This window comes from Nerophis lumbriciformis, linkage group LG08 (assembly GCF_033978685.3).
Source record: "Nerophis lumbriciformis linkage group LG08, RoL_Nlum_v2.1, whole genome shotgun sequence".
Lineage (NCBI taxonomy): Eukaryota > Metazoa > Chordata > Actinopteri > Syngnathiformes > Syngnathidae > Nerophis > Nerophis lumbriciformis.
In genome coordinates this window covers 12822851-12840126 of record NC_084555.2, presented here as the reverse complement: position 1 = coordinate 12840126, position 17276 = coordinate 12822851, and the positions used below count along the sequence as shown (strand labels likewise).

General features: G+C 41.8%; 1 protein-coding gene across 1 annotated transcript in view; it reads left to right on the top strand.

Moving 5' to 3' along the window:
* The window catches only part of nt5e (5'-nucleotidase, ecto (CD73)), a 38583-nt gene that overhangs the window by 1509 nt on the left and 19798 nt on the right, over positions 1 to 17276 (top strand). The window contains exons 3-7 of the mRNA XM_061969239.2: positions 10737 to 10925; positions 12051 to 12248; positions 12376 to 12530; positions 12690 to 12798; positions 14394 to 14543. Coding sequence (XP_061825223.2) covers positions 10737 to 10925; positions 12051 to 12248; positions 12376 to 12530; positions 12690 to 12798; positions 14394 to 14543 — 801 coding nt within the window. The remainder of the gene's footprint in view (positions 1 to 10736; positions 10926 to 12050; positions 12249 to 12375; positions 12531 to 12689; positions 12799 to 14393; positions 14544 to 17276) is intronic.

Below are 17276 nucleotides of genomic sequence, written 5' to 3'. Positions count from 1 at the left end.
TTCTTAGTCGGTTAGTGAAGACCAAGTCTTTAAAATATTTTCTTGGATTTTCAAATTTTTGTCTCTCTTAGAACTAAAAATGTCGAGCAAAGCGAGACCAGCTTGCTAGTAAATAAATACAATTTAAAAAATAGAGGCAGCTCACTGGTAAGTGCTGCTATTTGAGCTATTTTTAGAACAGGCCAGCGGGCTACTCATCTGGTCCTTACGGGCTACCTGGTGCCCGCGGGCACCGCGTTGGTGACCCCTGATCTAAACACACACAAACAGGCTCCACTGCATGTGACAAGTCCCTGGAGGGAGCAGTTTGTTAATAGCATGAGATTGTTGTCCTTTTATAGACACTTCTTGCCGCTGCACTTGTAACACGCTTCCACATTAAGACAGAAAGAGGAACAAAATATTCTCTTTAAATGTCAAGAAAAGTCCCCTGAAATGGAGCAGAAACACATTAAAAAACTAAATACTTACCAAGTGTATAGATCAGAGGCTCGCAACCTTTTTTCACAGAATACTTGGCTCTCCAACTACCGCCATAATGACCAGTAGCGTAGTAGGCCTAGATATTCATTAAAGAACCTGCTCAGTGGCCTTGTGGTTAGAGTGTCCGCCCTGAGAGGTCGTGAGTTCAAACCCCGACTGAGTCATACCAAAGACTATAAAAATGGCACACACTTGGCACTCAGCATCAAGGGTTGGAATTGGGGGTTAAATCACCAAAATGATTCCCGAGCGCGGCCACCGCTGCTGCTCACTGCTCCCCTCACCTCCCATGGGGTGAACAAGGGGATGGGTCAAATGCAGAGGGTAATTTCACCACACCTAGTGTGTGTGTGACTATCATTGGGACTTTAACTTTTAAAACAAGGCAGAGGTTTTATTTAACATCCATCCATTTTTTTTTACCGATTGTCCATTTCGGGGTCGCGGGGGGTGCTGGAGCCCATCCCAGCTGCACATCGGCGGAAGGCGGTGTACACCCAGGACAAGTCGCCACCTCATCACAGGGCCAACACAGATAGAGGGCGGCATGGCGTAGTGGGTAGAGCAACCGTGCCAGAAACCTGAGGGTTGCAGGTTCGCTCCCCGCCTCTTACCATCCAAAAATCGCTGCCGTTGTGTCCTTCGGCGGGACACTTCACCCTTTGCCCCCGGTGCCACTCACACCGGTGAATTGAATGATGAATGATAGGTGGTGGTCGGAGGGGCCGTTGGCGCAAATTGCAGCCACGCTTCCGTCAGTCTACCCCAGGGCAGCTGTGGCTGTGAAAGTAGCTTACCACCAACAGGTGTGAATGATTGATGGGTTCTACATGTAAAGCGACTTTGGGTACTTAGAAAAGCGCTATATAAATCCCAGTTATTTTTATTATTATTATTATAGACAGACCACATTCAAACACTAGGGCCAATTTAGTGTTGCCAATCATGAATGTGTGTGTGAATGGGTAAATGTGGAAGTAGTGTCAAAGCGCTTTGAGTACCTTGAAGGTAGAAAAGCGCTATACAAGTACAACCCATTTATCATTTATAACCTATCCCCAGGTGCATGTCTTTGGAGGTGGGAGGAAGCCGGAGTTGGTAGGTAGGTAGGTCTTTATTGTCATTGCACAAGTGCAACGAAACTTTGTTTTCAGCACAAACCCGTTCAAGATTAGACAAACCGTGTACAGGGTTACAGAACAGGAACGCTGATGGGTCTCCACAAGGCGCCCCGTAAAAGATGGGAAAAAGGTAAACGCTGGGAAAGGATGAGTACAAAAATACAATCTAGACTGGGCTAAAGGGGCCTAGTCTGGAGTGGGAAAAAAACTTCCTTGGCAAAGCACATATACATACACCTCGAGACTAGCAACAGAGGGGAGGGAGTGGGGGCCACGGTGGCAGGCTGCAGCTCTTCAGGCGCTGCCCATCCGTCCATCACCCCTAAGGGATTCGCGTCAAGGGCGTTGGATGGGGGTGGGGTATGTGTGTGTATGGCGTATATTTTTGTGGATGCATGTTAAAGTTAAAAGTTAAAGTACCAATGATTGTCACACACACACTAGGTGTGGCGAGATTATTCTCTGCATTTGACCCATCACCCTTGATCACCCCCTGGGAGGTGAGGGGAGCAGTGGGCAGCAGCGGTGGCCGCGCCCGGGAATCATTTTGGTGATTTAATCCCCAATTCCAACCCTTGATGCTGAGTGCCAAGCAGGGAGGTAATGGGTCCCATTTTTATAGTCTTTGGTATGACTCGGCCGGGATTTGAACTCACAACCTACCGATCTCAGGGCGGACACTCTAACCACTAGGCCACTGAGTAGGTCATGTGTGTGTAAGCCTGCAGTGTGTCTCCATTCCGCGGCCTTGACGTCGTGCAGCCGCTAGTCCAAAGTCAACAACAACAGGTGTGTGTCCATGAGAGACAAGAAGGGAGTTTGTTGTGTCTTCTGTCCTTCAGGAGAGTCTCGAAGCCAGGGAAACAATCCAAGTTAGAATGTTTTGTATGCGAGTGAAAATAAGATTCACTTTTCACTCTAAATCGTCTATGACGGATCCTCATAATTCATCCTGCGGGGGCAGACAGTCCGATGTTATCCAAATCACAAGGATGTCCACAGTTCTTCCCGCATCCTCCAATCTTTTGTGGCAGCTTTGGGTACTTTGAAGACTGCCAGCAACTTCTTCCAATTTTTGATAAACCAGAGCAACGCTTATTCCAATCGGCAGGTGTCCTGTTGTCATAATTCCAAATAGGTGGAAATCTTCACGTCCTTGACCGAAAGGGTCGCCAGGCACGCGGCACTCCTTCTTCTCCCAAGAGTCCGTCGTGTGTCCATACTTGCCAACCCTCCCATTCTCCCGAATTTCTCCTGATTTCCACCCGGACAACAATATTGGGGGCGTGCCTTAAGGACACTGCCTTTAACGTCCTCTCTCACCTGAAACCTTCACCCCTTAACAGCCGCATGCTGTCCAAGCGTCCGCCTTTCCTCCAAATAAACAGCGTACCGGTAAAGTCACATGATATTGTAGCGTTGGACGTTTTTAACAATGGTCTTTACTCGAAGATGTCAAGAAATGCGCGTTGTATGATCTTTTAACTGGTTTAATGATACGCAATGCATACTTGGTCAACAGCCATATATGTCACACGGACAGTGGCCGTATAAACAACTTTAACACTGTTACAAAAATGCGCCACACTGTGAACCCACACCAAACAAGAATGACAAACACATTACGGGAGAACATCCGCACCGTAACACAACATAAACACAACAGAACAAATACCCAGAATCCCTTGCAGCACTAACTCTTCCGGGACGCTACAATAACATCTACGGCTTTTGGAGCTCAGTGCACAACTGCACACACAACAAAAAGGAGACGAAGCAGAAGAACGAAGAAGAGACATGGCGACGACGAGTAAGAAGAAGAAATACGCTTGCAAGTTCCAAAATGATTGGAAAAAATAATTTCATTTCATCCAGAAAAGCTCGAAGGGGAAGGGGTATGCTGCCTGCACCCCAACCCCGCCCCCCGCAACCACGCCCCCAACACCTGCAAATTATGTATTGTTGTTGAGTGACGGTGCTGTCTAAAGCTCGGCAGAGTAACCGTGTAATACTCTTCCATATCAGTAGGTGGCAGCCGGTAGCTAATTGCTTTGTAGATGTCGGAAACAGCGGGAGGCAGCGTGCAGGTAAAAAGGTGTCTAATGCTTAAACCAAAAATAAACAAAAAGGTGAGTGCCCCTAAGAAAAGGCAGGGAAGCTTAGAGATGGCTATGCAGAACGCAACTAAAACTGAACTGGCTACAAAGTAAACAAAAACCGAATCCTGGACGACAGCAAAGACTTACTGTGGAGCAAAGACGGCGTCCACAAAGTACATCCGAACATGACATGATAATCAACAATGTCCACACAAAGAAGGATAAAAACAACTGAAATATTCTTGATTGCTAAAACAAAGTAGATGCGGGAAATATCGCTCAAAGGAAGAAATGAAACTGCTACAGAAAAATACCAAAAAAAGAGGAAAAAGCCACCAAAATAGGAGCGCAAGACAAGAAGTAAAACACTACACACAGGAAAACAGCAAAAAACTCAAAACAAGTAACGGCCTGATGTGACAGGTCGTGACAGTACACCTACTTTGAGACAAGAGCTATATTGATGCATGGTTGGTTATGGTTTAAAGTCATATCCAACAATTGCGACAACCACTTTTTACTGTCAACTGAGTTTAGTTTTTTAATGATTTCTGCTGGTGGTGTGCCTCCGGATTTTTTTCAACGCAAAAAATGTGCCTTGGCTCAAAAAAAGTTGAAGAACACTAGCTTTAGGCACACCAGTGCAAAACCCATGCTGTTTAATCAGCCCCTTGATATGCCACACCTGTGAGGTGGGATGGATTATCTTGGCAAATAAATGCTCACTAACACAGATTTGTGAACAGCATTTGAGAGGAATATGTCTTTTTGTGTATACAGTAAAAGTTTTAGATCTTTCAGTTAAACTCTTGAAAAATGAGAGCAAAAACAAACGTGTTGCGGTTATATTTTTGTTCAGTATATTTGACGCTAGACAAAACCCACAAAGTCATTTAAAAGTAATCGTGTGTTAAGACGCCACGGCGCAGGTGTTGTTAAGTTTTTAAAAAGTACATCCATTGAAATTGGAGCATGATCAGCGATAACAATTGCGTCGTAATTGCATGTAGGTATGGATGAACGTAATTTGTTATCAACTAAAAATTAATCGATACAGGTGAAAGTGTGACGGCTGTGAGAAAATAATGATTATTGCCTTTTAATAGGATTCGCAAAACGCCAGACATCTGAGACCGAAAATTATTCTATAGAAGACTGGATTACCTTGGCAGACTTTGATGGTGGACAAGTTTTGGGTGATGAGTGGTCAAGCCAACAGTTAATTTCAAATAGTACATCGACAAATCGGGTAGATTCAGAAAAAGACGTTTTAAGAAGGTGTCATCGTCATAGTTGGGAACATAAACATTTACGAGGGCTACTGGAGTGTTGGAAATCTGACCAGTGATGACAATAAAATTCCCGATGGGATCAGAAATACTTGTTTGAGTGTACAAACGGAACAGATTTATGTAGCGGAATAGCAGCACTCCTCGATTCACCAAAAATTTAAGAATGACAAAGATGGTGTAGTATCTGTTTTTGTTTTATAGGGTTTTCAAGCCCTATACAGTTAAAACTAGTAAACCTAATACCGCACTCACGGGATGTTGCTGTTAGATTAGGTTGGGTCATAGCAAAATGCAAGTATCAAATATACACTACACAAAAATGCAAATACGTGGCTAAACTAAAAATAACAATAAACTTGACTGATGCACGGGAAAGAAAAGTAACCCCCACCTCACCAACCCTAAAACTCGTGCAGAATCATCTCTCTAAACCGGTTGTGCACATAATCCCTCCTTAACAAAGACAAAACTTCACACCTCTTCTGCTTTGCACTGAAGTAAATGTTCACTCAAAATGGAAAAAAATAAATAAGAGAAGAAGAGACCGTATCGTTACAACTTACTAACAACAAAGAGAGAGGAAAAAAAAAACTATATTAAAGTGCAAAAAAAGATAGAAAGACAAATGAAAAATAATGTACATCTACGATATTCAAAGAAAAAAAGGTACATATGACCATAGATACAGTGTGTGTATATTTATACACACACACACATATATATATATATATATACCGTATTTTTCGGACTATAAGTTGCTCCGGAGTATAAGTCGCACCGGCCGAAAATGCATAATAAAGAAGGAAAAAAAACATATATAAGTCGCATTTTTTGGGGACATTTATTTGATAAAACCCAACAACAAGAATAGACATTTGAAAGGCAATTTAAAATAAATAAAGAATAGTGAACAACAGGCTGAATAGGTGTATGTTATATGACGCATAAATAACCAACTGAGAACTTGCCTGGTATGTTAACGTAACATATTATGGTAAGAGTCATTCAAATAACTATAACATATAGAACATGCTATACGTTTACCAAACAATCTGTCACTCTTAATCACTAAATCCGATGAAATCTTATACGTCTAGTCCAGGGGTTGGTCGGCAACTTGCGGCTCCGGAGCCGCATGCGGCTCTTTGATCACTCTGATGCGGCTCAGCCCCCACCCCAGCCCTGCTCCCTCACACATCAACCCCCCCCCCCCCTCCGTGCGTCGGTTGAGGTGGGCGGGGTTTGGTAGCGGGGGTGTATATTGTAGCCCGGAAGAGTTAGGGCTGCATGGGATTCTGGGTATTTGTTCTGTTGTTTTTATGTTGTGTTACAGTGCAGATGTTCTCCCGAAATGTGTTTGTCATTCTTGTTTGGTGTGGGTTCACAGTGTGGCGCATTATTAGTAAGAGTGTTAAAGTTTTTTATACCGCCACCGTCAGTGGAACCTGTGTGGTTGTTGACCAAGTATGCCTTGCTGTCACTTATGTGAACAAGCACAAAATGCATACAGCGTGTGGCTGGGCCGGCACGTTGGATGTAGTGGGCGCTAAATGCTGTACCATCACGGCACGTTCGAAAGAATAGTTGCCCCGAAAGTTGTAGTCTGCCGGAAAAATCGGGAGGGTTGACAAGTATGACGCTGTCAAGCGGTATTAACAAAAAACTCGCGGGCCGCACTATCATTCCATTTTCATATTAAGATGTGGGCCGCGTGTCTGAGACCCTTGGTTTATACATAGCACAAAGCAACAAAAAAAAATCTTTGTATGCAGTGTTATTTCATTTTAAATTTCAAAAGATTTGCGTGGCTCCCATTGTTTCTTTAATTTGTGAGACTGGTCAAAATGGGTGGAGTGCCATCTCCGGGTTGGGGAGGAGATCTTGCCCCAAGTGGAGGAGTTCAAGTACCTCGTAGTCTTGTTCACGAGTGAGGGAAGAGTGGATCGTGAGATCGACAGGCGGATCGGTGCGGCGTCTTCAGTAATGCGGACGCTGTATCGATCCGTTGTGGTGAAGAAGGAGCTGAGCCAGAAGGCAAAGCTCTCGATTTACCGGTCGATCTACGTTCCCATCCTCACCTATGGTCATGAGCTTTGGGTCATGACCGAAAGGACAAGATCAAGGGTACAAGCGGCCGAAATGAGTTTCCTCCGCCGGGTGGCGGGGCTCTCCCTTAGAGATAGGGTGAGAAGCTCTGTCATCCGGGGGGAACTCAAAGTAAAGCCGCTGCTCCTCCACATCAAGAGGAGCCAGATGAGGTGGTTCGGGCATCTGGTCAGGATGCCACCCGAACGCCTCCCTCGGGAGGTGTTTCGGGCACGTCCGACCGGTAGGAGGCCACGGGGAAGACCCAGGACACGTTGGGAAGACTATGTCTCTCGGCTGGCCTGGGAACGCCTCGGGATCCCCCGGGAGGAGCTGGACGAAGTGGCTGGGGAGAGGGAAGTCTGGGCTTCCCTGCTTAGGCTGCTGCCCCCGCGACCCGACCTCGGATAAGCGGAAGAAGATGGATGGATGGATGGTCAAAATGGCTCTTTGACTGGTAAAAGGTTGCCGACCCCTGGTCTAGTCTCTTACGTGAATGAGCTAAATAATATTATTTGATATTTTACAGTAATGTGTTAATAATTTCACACAAGTCGCTCCTGAGTATAAGTCGCACCCAAACTATGAAAAAAACTGACTTATAGTCCGAAAAATACGGTATGTATATATATATATATATATATATATATATACAGTACAGGCCAAACGTTTGGACACACCTTCTCATTTCAATGCGTTTTCTTTATTTTCATGACTATTTACATTGTAGATTGTCACTGAAGACATCAAAACTATGACCCCTGTGAAGTGAAAACCATTTCAGGTGACTACCTCTTGAAGCTCAGCGAGAGAATGCCAAGAATGTGCAAAGCAGTAATTAGAGCAAAGGGTGGCTATTTTCAAGAAACTAGAATAGAAAACATGTTTTCAGTTATTTCACCTTTTTTACATAACTCCACATGTGTTCATTCATAGTTTTGATGCCTTCAGTGACAATCTACAATGTAAATAGTCATGAAAATAAAAAAAAATGCATTGAATGAGAAGGTGTGTCCAAACTTTTGGCCTGTACTGTACATATATATTGTGAATGTATATATATATATACATATATATATATATATAGATATAGATATATATATATATATATATATATATACACAAACACACACACACATCTATATATATATATATATATATATATATATATATATATATATATGTATGTAGATATGTGCAGCCCTGCAGTGATGATATCATTCCGTGGTGTAAACTCATCCATCTCCTCGTTATGTTTCAGATTGGTGTTATTTTGTAGCAACTGTTGGCGCGATGCTGCAATCTCCTCTTGCAGGATCCTCAACTCCTCTCTCGCTGCTGTTGTTCCTTCTTGAAGGACCCTCACCTCTTGTCTCCCTGCTGTGGTGTCCGCTCTCTCTTCATTTCCTCACTGAACTTCGACATATCATATCCCCAATCTTTCTCAAGTTGTCATACTGTTCATTTAGTGGTTCTATCTTCGCTTGTAGAGCCCTACTATCTGATCTTAAATGCATGTCTACAATCGATAGTTTTAGTTCTACTATTATTCCCACTATCCTTTTCATAGTTTTCATCAGATCATCGGTTCCTTGAAATCCGATCTGTGAGCCTGAAGGGTCCATGGTGGGAGTTTTGCTAGTGTTTATGCGTTTTGCGAAGCAGCCCAACTGGAAGCCGTTAACGTTGTTCGCTTTGACGTCTTTAACTTGAGTTCAACGCTGCTCAGAGCTGTGTCAGCCTGTTTTGGAGATCTTTTTGTGTGATCAAAAACATTTAAAGTTTAAACAGTTTAAAGCTAGTTAACACCTTCAATTCGCTTATTATAGGGAAAGCGTGCCTCTCGTTGGGTGGAGTTCAAATCGAATATGTTAGCAAGCGGTCATGTGGCTGTGATCACAATCAGTGGTCGGGAAAGCTCCAATTTTAGTCAAAACTCAGGGAAAGGGAGCAGAGCTTTTTGTTTTGCATTCTCTCCCGGTACCAGAAAGTGACATTATTTTGAGCGCATGACGCAGTAAATTGAATGATGCGGACACGTTTGTGCCTGCATACTTTAAAGTTAAAAAGTTAAAGTACCAATGATTGTCACACACACACTAGGTGTGGCAAAATTATTCTCTGCATTTGACCCATCACCCTTGATCACCCCCTGGGAGGTGAGGGGAGCAGTGGGCAGCAGCGGTGGCCGCACCCGGGAATCATTTTTGGTGATTTAACCCTCAATTCCAACCCTTGATGCTGAGTGCCAAGCAGGGAGGTAATGGGTCCCATTTTTATAGTCTTTGGGGTTTGAACCCACAACCTACCGATCTCAGGGCGGACACTCCAACCACTATAATATGATTCTGCCTACAATTACAATTATTTGATACTTGTTGACAAATGTGATGTTTTATTATATGATGCCATACAGTCGCCATCAAAAGTGTACATACACATGTAAAGAACATAATGTCATGGCTGTCTTGTTTCCAATAATTTCTACAATTCTTATTTTTTTTGTGATAGTGATTGGAGCACATACTTGTTGGTCACAAAAAACATTCATAAAGTTTGGTTCTTTTATGAATGTATTATGGGTCTACTGAAAATGTGACCAAATCTGCTGGGTCAAAAGTATACATACAGCAATGTTAATATTTGGTTACATGTCCCTTGGCAAGTTTCACTGCAATACGGCGCTTTTGGTAGTCATCCGCAAGCTTCTGGTTGACCACTCCTCTTGACAAAATTGGTGCAGTTTCACTAAATTTGTTGGATTTCTGACATGGAATTGTTTCTTCAGCATTGTCCACACGTCAGGACTTTGGGAAGGCTATTCTAAAACCTTAATTCTAGCCTGATTTAGCCATTCCTTTACCACTTTTGATGTGTGTTTGGGGTCATTGTCCTGTTGGAACACCCAACTGCGCCCAAGACCCAACCTCCGGGCTGATGATTTTAGGTTGTCCTGAAGAATTTGGAGGTAATCCTCCTTTTTCATTGTCCCATTTAAAGCACCAGTTCCATTGGCAGAAAAAGAGGCCCAGAGCATAATACTACCACCACCATGCTTGACGGTAGGAGTGGTGTTCCTGGGATCAAAGGCCTCACCTTTTCTCCTCCAAACATATTGCTGGGTATTGTGGCCAAACAGCTCAATTTTTGTTTCATCTGACCACAGAACTTTCCTCCAGAATGTGTTATCTTTGTCCATGTGATGTCAGATGAAACAAAAATTGAGCTGTTTGGCCACAATACCCAGCAATACCCATGCCCACCATCAAGCATGGTGGTAGTAGTATTATGCTCTAGCTTGTGTGCTTAGCTGTTGTGTAGCTGCTAGTAGTCTATAGCCTACCATGTTTACCTTTTATAAAAGTCTCTATTGAAATACAAGAAAAGACCAGCCTGGTGTGTGCTTATTGGAGGACATTTAGCTGTTTTGCACAAGTAAACACACTGCAGGACTGTGTGTCCAAATGTCAAAATAATGACTTGTGTACTCACCATTTGATGACGCCTACCGGACATGCAGCTGCGTATGAGGAATGTGCTAAACCACTTTAAGTGTAAAAATAAGTTAAAAACTCTTCATAGTATTATATAAAAACAGACTGCACCCACCACTCCTTTCATAAAGCCTTCCCTCTTGTCTTGTGTGCACGTTTAAGGACCACATTTAGAATTTGAAGATGAAATAGAGTCCCTCCAGACTGAGGTCGACAAGCTCCAGACACTGGGCTATAATAAGATCATCGCCCTGGGTCACTCTGGCTTTGACGTGGATCAGAAAATCGCCAAGCAAGTGAGAGGAGTCGATGTGGTCATCGGAGGACACACCAACACATTCCTGTACACAGGTATGTTCTCTTCGGTCATTGGTCAGTCTCATGTTCAGTCACTTTAAATATTGTATTCAGAATAATTACAACTGTTTTGTTTTATAATGTTTTTGTGGTCATGGGGATTTTGAACTAAAAATATTTGGGATTGTTTTGGCAAAAAAAAAAAGTAGGCTTTGTGATAGCTTTGGTAAAATATTTGAGAATATTTGGGCAAAAATCATTATGGTTTGTTAGAGCCTACTTCTTTTTGCCCAAATAATCTTCTAGCTCGAAGTCCCAATTACCACAAAAATTGTTTTATTTTAAATAGTTAATTATTTGGGCAAAAGGTATCTTGCGAAGTTGCAAAAATAGGCATACAGGGTTGTGACTGATTTTAAAATACATTATATACAATTTTATTTAATACATTTTGGAAAATAATCATTTGAATAATTAAAGTAATTATAACTTGAATGTGTACTTTTGAAAATTAAGATTATTTGGGCAAAATGCTATTCCAAAGCGCACAAAGATTATTTAAAATTAGGGATGTCAGATAATGGCTTTTTGCCGATATCCGATATTCCGATATTGTCCAACTCTTTAATTACCGATACCGATATCAACCGATATATACAGTCGTGGAATTAACACATTATTATGCCTAATTTGGACAACCAGGTATGGTGAAGATCAGGTACTTCTTAAAAAAAATTAATAAAATAAAATAAGATAAATAAATTAAAAACATTTTCTTGAATAAAAAAGAAAGTAAAACAATATAAAAACAGTTACATTGAAACTAGTAATTAATGAAAATTAGTCAAATTAAATTAAAGGTTAGTACTATTAGTGGACCAGCAGCACGCACAATCATGTGTGCTTACGAATTGTATCCCTGGGTTCATTGAGGTTAGCTAATTTTACTTGTTTTGGAAAGTCTTGACAAGCCGAATTTTCTTGTTCTATTGGCAGATCATTTTCCTTAGTTCAAATAAAATACCCCTAATTTTTTTTATTTTTTTTTATTGTTTTTGAACACTGACTTTTTGCTGTGCACCCTTCCAAAAAAGTTGTCATTTGACTAATTCTGCTGGTAAACACACAAACATGGCGGTTAAAGTATTTATTAAATTCTACTTTGTTATTGTCCTGCAGGAACCGCTCCATCGACTGAAATACCAGCAGGTCCATACCCATTAATGGTGAAATCTGACGACGGCAGAAACGTTCCAGTGGTCCAGGCATACGCCTTTGGAAAGTACCTGGGCTACCTTAAAGTCACCTTTGATAAGGCTGGGAATGTCATCAAAGCAGCCGGAAACCCAATCCTCATGGACGGCAGCATTCCACAAGGTATGTAATAATGACCTTGGCTGGTTTAGTCATGTCCGTCTGAGTGTGACTACCAAAGAAAACCAATGACACATCACTGATTACATACGTCTGTTTAACCTAATGAACTTGTTTTTTCAACCAAAAGACCCCGCCATCCTTGCCGACGTAAAGAACTGGAAGAAGGATCTGGCTCAGTACTCGTCGCAATATGTCGGACAGACTTTGGTCTACCTCAATGGCTCGTTTGAGGAATGTCGCTTTCGGGAATGCAACCTTGGGAACTTGATTTGTGACGCAATGGTAATGAGTAGGAAGTGCTGTAAACTAGGAGCTTATCTAAACAGAACTGTTATCAGGAACTTTGGTGTCCAGCGTGTGCATGCTCAGCCCTATGGTTGAGATCCAAATCTGATCGATCACGCAATTCTAACATCAATCTTTTGTCTTTTCTGATGCCAGGTGAGTCACAATCTAAAGTACCCCGATAAAATGCAGTGGAATCATGTGGGCATTTGCATGTTGAACAGTGGCGCCATACGCAGCGCCATTGACGAGCGCTACAACAAGGGTAAGCTTTTTCTAAAGGAAGATGCTTTTGTTTGTTGGCTACCGACCGCAGGATTGCAATGATTAGTGTTCCACTTCAAACTGCTTGAACGACCTGGTATTGATCAGAACGAGACTCTCAGTAAAGAGACGCATTTTATCCAATAGGAGACTGAGGGCAGCAAGGAAAGTGAAGACTGAAGTATAACACTGCAGCATCCAGAGCTAAGGCACAGATTATTTGTGTCAACTCTCGGCATGTACCGTATTTTCCGGACAATAGGGCGCACCGGATTATAAAGCGCACTGCCGATGAATGGTCTATTTTCGATCTTTTTTCATATAAAAGGCGCACCGGATTATAGAGCGCAGTAAAGGAGTCATATTATTATTATTTTTTTTATAAATTTAAACCACTTCCTTGTGGTCTACATAACATGTAATAGTGGTTCTTTGGTCAAAATGTTGCATAGATTATGTTTTACAGATCATCTTCAAGCCGCTTTCTGACAGTCGCTTCTGGATGCACCGTTTTGTGCATCTTATTTACTTGGCTCACCTTCGACAGCGTCTTCTCCCCGTCATCTTTGTTGTAGCGGTGTAGCGTGCAAGGACGGGAGTGGAAGAAGTGTCAAAAGATGGAGCTAACTGTTTTAATGACATTCAGTAATCAATAACGGAGCAGCATCTCCTCATCCGGAAACAACAACACCGGAAATGTGTCCCGTGAAAAAACGTCCGACCGGAACTCTAATAACTAAAGTTCTTTGGGTGAATAATGTAAACTCACTACACCGGTATGTTTTAGCGCTTCCATGGCGAGTTAAATGACAGACATAAGTAAGAACTTTACACTACTTTATATTAGAAATGGCAACAGCGGAGGATGAATGTTCCATAACAAGAATTTTGAGAAAAAGAAGAAGCTTAGCAACGGACGGACTACAAAGGCGGACGTGCGCAATTTTTCAATTATTTATGCAGATCCCAAATACAGATCAGCAGGTACCAGAAGATAAGAAAAGTTGCTTTTGCATAATATTGCTAAACAAAACGCCAGATAATGTCTTACCTTATACACACACCATAATAATACTTGCATGTTTAATGCGTCGACAATCCATCAAGCGGTGCGGCTTCATAGCTTACCAAAGTCGTACTAAAACATTTTGATAGATCTTTGAGCGCCGTGTGTAATATTTTCAACGGAACATATAAAATGTTGGTGTTGTTTACTTGAGTCATATTGCCATCATATCTCTTACCACGTATCTCTTATGTTTGACTGCCATCTACTGGTCACACTTATCATTACACCATGTACCAAATAAAATTGCTTCGAGGTCGGTGAGCAAAACCAGAATTATTCCGTACATTAGGCGCACCGGGTTATAAGGCGCACTGTCGAGATTTGAGGGGAAAAAAATATTTTAAGTGCGCCTTATAGTCCGGAAAATATGGTACCTTCAAACATTACAATTCTGAATCTGCTCGACCAATGGCGCTGCTAGTTTTGCCTATTGGAATGCGCCAATGGCCGAGTAAGTACCGTGCCGTGGAAAAGAGGTGTTTCTCCGTGTAGTATTCACAGTAATACATGTGCATTTCTTTTCTCAGGTATCATAACAATGGAGGAGATCATGACTGTTTTACCATTCGGCTCAACTATGGACTTGATCCAGATTACGGGAATGACGATGAAAAAGGCATTCGAGCACTCCGTTCACAGATACGGAACCATGCGTGGAGAATTTCTACAAGTCTCAGGTGTCTTGACTTACTTCTCTGAGATTGTTTGAAAACATGTCCTTTACCTGTAAAAAAAAGTCCGTTGTTTGAGTCCATTCTTATGCAGTATATTTGGTTAGTACTTGTTTTTCTAATCAGCCTGGCCTAAACCTAAGGTTTATATGATAAATAATAATCTTTTTGACTAACACATGGTTTCATATAATTTGACAAGGTTGTAAATTGTAAGCACGTTAAGTATAATTGTTTAATACGATTAAACAAATTCAGTGTCAATATTTGAGTGGGGCCCCAGGTCCCTCTGTAGTGGGAAAGTTGGGCTCCGAGGTCAAATAAGGTTAAGAACCCCTGATCTAGACCAGTGTTTTTTAACCTTTTCTGAGGCAAGGCACATTTTTTTTCATTGAAAAAATTTCGAGGCACACCAACAGCAGAAAAAATTAAAAAAAATGAATCTCAGCAGCCGATATTGACAATATAAAGTCGTTCTCGCAATTGTTGGATATGAATTCAAACCATAACCAAGCATGCATCACTATAGCTCTTGTCTCAAAGTAGGTGTACTGTCACGACCTGTCACATCACGGCGTGACTTATTTTGAGGTTTTCCTGTATGTAGTGTTTTAGTTCTTGTCTTGCGCTCCTATTTTGTTGTTGATTGTCATGTCATGTACGGATGTACTTTGTGGACGCCGTCTGCTGCTCCACACGCTGTAAGTCTTTGCTGTCGTCCAGCATTCTGTTTTTCTTTACTTTGAAGCCAGTTCAGTTTTAGCTTCGTTTAGCCTAGCCATCCCTAAGCTTCAAAGCCTTTTCTTAGCGGCACTCGCCTTTTGTTTATTTTTGGTTTAAGCGTTAGATACCTTTTTACCTTCACTCTGCCTCCCACACCATGTTCCCGACATCTACAAAGCAATTAGCTACCTGCTGCCACCTGCTGATATGCCGAGCGCTAGACAGCACAGACACTCATTAGCACATTTGCGGATTATAATTACTGGTTTGCAAAAAATATTTTTAACCCAATTAGGTGAAATTACATAATCTCCCACGGCACGCCAGACAATATCTCATGGTACACTAGTGTGCACAGTGGTTGAAAAACACTGATCTAGACCATGAGGAAATGTTTTAAATAGGGGTGTCACATTATTGTAAATATCGCAGTATTTCAGTTTCAAAATCATTACATAAAATGCAATTTTATGTGACAGTATAAAAAAAAACTTAGTTTGTATTTTCCTTCTGGCTTTTTAAAATAAGCTACATCTTTCAGACTTCTCTGCGCAGTGCGGGGCAGCAAGTTGTAGGGCATAGACCGCCAGAAGTGAAGTGTGTAGTCGATGAGACGAATTGGTTTTTTTTGGACGTCTCCTAAAAAATGTCTATTCGTAACTATTTGAGTTGTGTTGCTATCAAACAAAACCCAGTGAAAACATAACTTTTTGGGAGGAGGTAAGAAAGCCTGCGTTCTGCAGAGCAAATTGCGCCACTTTCGCCTCGAGCATTTTCCAAGGCGACACAGACCCAGCCGGTCATTTTGCAGTGCAATGAGAGAAATCACCCGAAAAAAGTATAACGCGGGAAGAATGAGTAAAAGGGAAAACTACTTGATACATTTTTAATCCATCCATCCATTTTTCCACCAATTTTCTCTATCGATGTCACGGAGGGGCTGCAGCATGTTCAGCTGCACTCCGGCCGAAGGCACCCTAGACAAGTCGCCACCTCATAAACCGTCACCCAGAAAATATATTTGAAGCCAGCGAAGCCAAACATCAGTTTGTGAGGTATTTACATTATTAAAATTTCAATCGTTTGGTCATTTTCCTGAGAAACAGCATATTCCAGACTGATATAAATATGTCCACTGTGGAGGACACTGCTTGTCAGAAAGTAAAAGTCGAAAGACACTAAAGCGAACATTATTGTTTTACATTGGATGTTTACATTGTCACTTTGAAGACACGCAACCAATGTTCCCTCTAATTTTTCATGTGTGTGAGCAAACGCAAAAACTCCCTGAGCATTCAGTGGAGCCCATGTGAGCAACATCAGATGTGCACAATGTGGCTACACCTGTCCCAAACCTGACTAAATAACAAGTTCAATCTCCATCCATCCATCCATTTACTACCGCTTGTCCCCTTCGGGGTCGCGGGGGATGCTGGAGCCTATCTCAGCTGCATTCGGGCAGAAGGCGGGGTACACCCTGGACAAGTCCCCACCTCATCGCTGGGCCAACACAGATAGACAACATTCTCTTATTATTATAATCAAATGACAGCAGTCATTTCCATTTCTAATATGTGTTTAGGCCCACTTACAATGACAATAACAAAAAATATTGTTTTTCATGAACTGTGTACTTGTATTGTTTGTCTGGGTGGAGGTCCTGCTTTGGAAATAATTTGTACCCTTTCAAACATTGCATTTAGTTCAATCAATCAATCAATGTTTATTTATATAGCCCTAAATCACAAGTGTCTCAAAGGGCTGCACAAGCCACAACGACATCCTCGGTACAGAGCCCTAGTTCCCATTAAAACATTCACATGTTGCACAATGAGATGTAAGCAGGAAATCGTGTGTACATTCCTGCAACTTCCTGTTTGTAAAAAATATATTTTTATTAGTATTTCAATATACTAACAGCATTTAATGATTAATATTTATAAATTAAGATTCCTAATAAATAACACTAGAATAAGCACACATTTGATTGGTAAATCATAGTGTAATGACCTGGAA